This window comes from Pithys albifrons, chromosome 3, assembly GCF_047495875.1.
Source record: "Pithys albifrons albifrons isolate INPA30051 chromosome 3, PitAlb_v1, whole genome shotgun sequence".
Taxonomy (NCBI): Eukaryota; Metazoa; Chordata; class Aves; order Passeriformes; family Thamnophilidae; genus Pithys; species Pithys albifrons.
The window spans coordinates 31,993,916-32,000,154 of NC_092460.1; the positions used below are offsets into that span (position 1 = coordinate 31,993,916).

Genomic DNA, 6,239 nt, shown 5'->3' on the forward strand with positions numbered 1-6,239 from the left:
ACACTGTATGCACATGGGCATGTACAAGTAAGCTTTCTCTTCCACTTATTTCTGAGTTTGCCTGACACTTGCTAATTCTGGTATAAAGATAATCGTGCAAGATAAACACAGAGCCCAAAGTAATAACTCTGTCTTTCATCAGGGCTTAAATTAGACTCAACATTATGTCGTCAAGAGTTATGCCTAATAGTTGAGAAGCAACCTGCCTTCCAACTTGCTCCAAGGACAGGATTTTGGAGCTGGAGCAGAAAACAATTTGAATTGGCTGCATTGGCCTATTTTTATGCAGAAAGCCAAGACTACTCTGAGACTTCTGAGCTATATTCAGAACACACACATACGCTCTTCTCTCTGACTCTCAGCCCATCACATACACAGGACAATAAACATCTGCTCTTTGTCAGTTAAATGAAGACATTACTGTTAAGCACATTCTAATACTTCCTTTAGTAGAGTGGCATTTTAGGAAGCACTGAGCACTCCTTCTCTTTCAGCACACCAAAAAAGCAAAATGCATGCCTTTCATTTCACCTGTTAAACAGCTGGTTTCAGCCCTTGAAAGCTGCAGTCTAAACTCTTGGACTGCCTTAGCCAAGAACAGACTCTGAAGAGAAGCTGACTTCAGTATTTAACCCAGCGTGTCATATACTTACATCTGGCATTTCTGTACAGTAGAAAAGGGTCCTGGAGCTGGAAATCCAGGTCTTTAGTAATGGGCTCTGTTCGATTCTCCATGCTCAGTCTGTTCATGATTGTGAAACCATGCCTAGGAGAAGCTGATCTGAAAAATAACAAGCAGAAATCCCATCAAGTCAGGGAAAAAAGAAATCATTAGAATTTCTTTGCTGTATAGTTCTCCAAATGGTTTTTTTTTTAATTTTTTCTAAGAGGCACTACTAAAAACTGATTTTGTTGCCAAGGAAATAGCAATTGACTCTCATAGTGTTTCATGTAACCCTTTTAATTATGGCAAACCCTAAATTATGTATGAAAAATAGATTATCAGCATCACCTTATGCAACACTACAATCTACCCTGTACATTTTCACTGGAGTAGGAAGAAGAAATTAAAACAAGTCAGTCATGAGCCAGTGCAAGCACACTTTTCAATACTCAGGTTAACCACTGCACACAGTATCAGTCATCCCAGAGAGGAGTTTTCATACCATCTAAGGCCTAAGAATGAAAGTGAGGATGCTGAGAAACTGGAACAGGTTGTCCAGAGCAGCTGTGGATGTCCCACCCCTGGAAGTGTTCAAGGCCAGGCTGGACAGGCCTTTGACCAGCCTGATGCAGTGGAAAGTGTCCCTGCCCATGGCAGGGGGGTTAGACCAGATCATCTTTAAAGGTCCCTTGCAACCTAAACCATTCCACGATTCTGTGACTCTAAATCATTCTGCACATTCATGGGGGTTACACTTCAAGTCACTTAGATAAATGTGAGCTGTTAAACCCATCGGGATCCTGACAGGAGATACTTTCAAACCAAGTATGACAACAAAGGAAAAGATGATGGCTAAACATTTGGGAAAATTGCCACCTCTGGCAATTGTTGGTGTGTGGATTTCTCTATGAAACCCAAAGCACAGGAAACTACACTTCCAAGATTGGAGTAAAAAAAATAAACAAAAGTGGAATCCTTAACAAGAATCCTTATTTGCAGCAGTCAGTGCTTCACTAAAACAAACAGTCCACTTCTACTGGTGTTAACCCAGTTGGAAGTCTGACTTTTTGACTGCTCCTCAAGTCATCTCAACTAAAATGGTCACATCACTTTACATTGTGACTAAAGAGAAACAACCAAGGCAACAGCAGTGGTCTCCAACCTATGATCTGTTGGCAATGTCTTTTCCACAGGGCTTTACAGCTTTGCTCAAGGCCAAGAAAAACTAAAGTTAAAACTGATGATGTATGATGTTAAGCCACAGTCCACAACCTGTTCCATTCTGTTGCCTATAGAGCAGCCAGGCATCAACCTCTGCTCTAAAGGGCAATTTCCTCAGGCAACAAAAAGAACAATGAAAGATCACAGATTTAAGCAGTACCAGGTTACATGTTGTCAGTTCTTGAGCTTTAAAACCAACACACCAGGAAATACCACTGCTGTTTTGCAGCACCCAAATAGCCACATCCACCTACTGCTTGCACAACAAAGGGCCTGTTCTTTCCTCTCAAGGTGGTAATTAGAGCAGCACCTTATCTCCATTTACCTGAAAGCAGCTTAGAAAAATTACTACTGACCATTTCCACTGCTGGTACAAAAGATTTTGAAATATGGAAACCAGCATTCCCACTTCACACAAAGCTCAGACTCCTGGGCCTTTCTCTCACTTCATACACACATCTCTCGCCTTCTCAAAACAATCTCTTGCTTTCTCAGCTCTCCTACCGGTTCCCCTTCAACATAACAGTTGAAGAAGAAAGTTTCTGCTTTGGTGGTAAACCCCAGCAACTACTGCAAGACCTGCTGACTGTGTTATTTTCCAACTTTAACAACAGTCACAGGGGAAATCCTTGGGCACTAGTTTGGAAACCCCAATGTAAGGCAGGCCTCACAATAGAACAAACATGTTCTAGAACAAATTATGTAAACACTGGTGCTCTGAAAAGCCACAACTAGAGTTGCTGCTAAAAGAAAGCACTAAACCCATCCAAAATGTTGCATGAAATAAGCATGAAAACTGAACACAGACACAAGTAGCAGGAAAGTATCCTAAGTTGGAAAAACAATACTCCCTAAGTTGTACCACTGCCTTACTTTAAGGAATAGTAATATTTATTTCACCATTTTTTTTGTTCAGATGCTTTTTAAACTGCTACATCCTATTTAAAGCAACACAAAAGATTTCTACAGTTTACCCATACTGAGATTTAAATCACATTTGAAAGTCTTATCAAAATACAAGGCAATGCCAGAAAGGCATTCCCTTGCTGGAAAGGGACCTGGGGGTACTAATTGACAGGAAGCTCAACATGAGCCAACAGAGTGCCCAGGTGGCCAAGAACGCCAGTGGGTTCCTGTCCTGGATCAAAAATAGCGTGGCCAGCAGGACCAGGGCAGTGACCCTTCCCCTGTATTCTGCATTGGTGAGGCCACACCTTGAGTGTTGTGTTCAGTTCTGGGCCCCTCAGTTCAGGAAAGAGATTGAGGGGTTGGAGCAGGTCCAGAGAAGAGCAGCAAGACTGGTGAAGGGACTGGAGCACAAGTGCTGTGGGAAGAGGCTGAGGGAGCTGGGGGTGTTTAGCCTGGAGAAGAGGAGGCTCAGAAGTGACCTCAGCACTGTCTAGAACTACCCGAAGGGAAGTTCTAGCCAGGTGGGGGTTGGTCTCTTCTCCCAGGCACTCAGCAATAGGACAAGGGGGCACGGGCTCAAGCTCTGCCAGGGGAAATTTAACTTGGAGATCAGAAAAAAATTCTTTCCAGAGAGAGTAATCAGGCATTGGAATGGGCTGCCCAGAGAGGGGGTGGATTCCCCATCCCTGGTGGTTTTTCAACTGAGATTGGACGTGGCACTGAGTGTCATTATCTGGTAAAGGGACTGGAGTTGGACCAAGGGTTGGACTCGATGATCTCGGAGGTCTTTTCCAACTCAATCAATTCTATGATTCTATGATTCCTTCCAAGTGTTTTGTCCCTGCATTTGCTTCTGCCAGTTTCAGTTTCTTTTCACCCTTAAACAAGAGGGAGTATTTTATTTCATTCAGCCACACTCCTTCCCAGCCAGCTTTTCCATATCCCCAGGTTTCACCTGCAGCATTTAAAGACAGTGTCCTCACCTTGTGTAAACAAACAGTGTTCCCTCCACATCAGTCTTCTCCTGAAGAAAAAGGAAAGTTAAGAAAGTTGAAATCAGGGCAGTGTTTTGCTCACCACCAGCAACCACCCCCTTATCTCTGTTTACCAGTACCATCAGTTTCACCTCTCTCATCCAAGCTTTGAATAAATGAATCAAACTTCATGGGCTGGTGGCGAGAGGCTGGAGTGAGCACAGGTGACCCTACATATCATGGTAAGATATGAAAAGATTAAAGGCAGGACACCATGAGACTAAACTGAATAACTCTCCACTATACCCGAGGGCAGTGGACAGCTCAGAGTCAGGGAGAGGATTTTCCAACTGGCACCTGCCCTCGGGGCAATGTTTGCGACAGGTCCAAGGAAAACAACACAAAAGGTATATTGTACAGAGTCTTCAAACACAGGCCCTAAGCCACACCATTGCAGCAAAGCAAAAACCAGCGGGAGAGAGCTTGAATGTTAAGATTACCTACAATTACCCCATGTTAATTAAGGTTTTAAATCTTACAACTGTCTTTTCAGCATTGTGAACGCCTACATTTTTGTACTCATTTGGGTCTTATTACAGGTGTTTGAATGGCAGAGGAGTGACTCAGGCCCATGTCCTGGGGTTAAACCCCAGCCTCCACAGACATGGGTTAAACTCCAGTCTCCCATGGCCCTGGGTTAAACTCTGTCAGGCTTCGTGCTGTGACCGCTTCCCTGGGGAGACTGTTCCAGCACCCAACCACCATCTGGATGAAGAACCTTTTTCTTCATTCAACCTAAACCTCTCCTGACACAACTTCAGGCCATTCCCCCACCTGGTGTCACTGGTCACCACAGAGAAGAGATCAGTGCCTGCCTGTCCTCTTCCCCTCACGAGGAAGTTGTAACTGCAATGATGTCTTCCCTCAGTCTCTTCTCCAGGCTGAACAAGCCAAGTGACCTCAGCTGCTTCCCATCAATGCCCTTCACCATTTTCATTGCACCCCTTTGGACCAGGCTGAAATCCCAGTATCCCACAGCACTGGGTTAAACTACAATCTTCACGGCCCTGGGTCAACCCCCAGTCTTCCACAGCCCTGGTTAAACCCCAGCTTTCCATGGACCTGGTTAACCCCAATCTCATATAGTCCCGAGATAAACCTCAGCCTCTACTGCCCTGCCCCATGTGACACAACTCCTCCCTCCCATTCCTGCAGCCACCCCAAGGCTGCCTCCAGGCCCCAGGAAGCTCCTCTCAGGTGTGACGGGCACACCCTTCCACGGACACAGCCCTCCCACAGGCACAGCCAGCCCATGGGCACACCCATCTCATGGGCACAGCCCTCCCACGGGCACAGCCCTCCTACAGGCACACCCCTCATCCGGACATATCCTTTACCCAGGCACACCCATCCCATGGGCACAGCCCTGCCGGGGCACAGACCTCCCATGGGCACACCCCTCATCCGGGCACACCCATCCCATGGGCACAACCCTCCCATGGCACACTCCTCACCTGGGGCACACCCACCCCATGGGCACACCCCTCATCCGGGCACACCCATCCCATGGGCACAACCCTCCCATGGCACACTCCTCACCTGGGGCACACCCACCCCATGGGCACAACCCTCCCACGGGCACAGCCCTCCCGGGGACATCCCCCCCACGGGCGCACTCCTCCCACGGGCACACCCATCCCATGGGCACAGTCCTCCCCCGGGAACAGCCCTCCCTCCCATGGGCAAACCCCTCACCCGGGAACAGCCCTCCCACGGGCATACACCTCCCATGGGCACACCCCTCCCGGAGACATCCCCCCTACGGGCACACCCCTCACCCGGACACACCCCTCCCTCTCCCGGGCACACTCCTCCCCCGGGCACACCCCTCCGTCCCGCCCTCACACCTGGGCCGCGGCGGGGGCGTGGCGGGGCCCATGCGGGCGGGGCGTGCCCGGGCCGTGCCCGGCCCCGGTGCGGACGGCGGGGCGTTGCCGTCGGGCGCACGTACCCACTGGCTGGCGCGGGGCCCGAAGCTGTACAGCGCCACCTGGCTGGCCACGTCCACGATGCGGCTGATGTAGGGGTCGTGTTGCCGCAGCGCCGCCAGGCTGATGTCCAGCCCCCGGCCCACCGCCGCCGCCATCTTGCGGCCCGCGACCAGGCGCGACCAATCCGCCGCCGAGCGCCCGCGCCACCGGCCGGGGGTGGGGGGGGAAGGGGCGGCTCCCGCCCCGCGGCCACGGCCCGAGTGTAAGGCGCCGCAATCGAGCGCCGAGCGCGGCCTGCTCGGAATTGCCGCGGGTGGGCGGAGTGTGTGTGTTGTGTGATGGGGGCACCGGGAGTGCGGGATCCCACCGGGATTGTGGGATCACGGCCCGGGCACACAAGGGTGCAGGGGGCTCTGGGGGTCATCCCTGCCCACCCGCCTGCTCACTCGCGGGCTTGGGATGGCCCCGCACCCTCCCCGG

At 50.1% G+C, this 6,239-nt stretch overlaps 1 protein-coding gene across 3 annotated transcripts in view; it reads right to left on the bottom strand.

Moving 5' to 3' along the window:
* DCP1B (decapping mRNA 1B) overlaps window positions 1–5,920 on the bottom strand; it is a 44,479-nt gene extending 38,559 nt beyond the window's left edge. For 2 of the 3 annotated variants that reach the window (XM_071551253.1, XM_071551254.1), the window contains exons 1-3: window positions 5,780–5,920; window positions 3,778–3,818; window positions 654–781 (exon numbers count right to left, since the gene is read on the bottom strand). In XM_071551253.1, coding sequence (XP_071407354.1) covers window positions 654–781; window positions 3,778–3,818; window positions 5,780–5,914 — 304 coding nt within the window. In that variant the 5' untranslated portion in view covers window positions 5,915–5,920. Of the gene's footprint in view, window positions 1–653; window positions 782–3,777; window positions 3,819–3,908; window positions 3,973–5,779 lie in introns of those variants that run through there. The other variant, XM_071551255.1, reaches the window with a different exon arrangement.
* Between the last annotated feature and the right edge of the window lie 319 nt (window positions 5,921–6,239).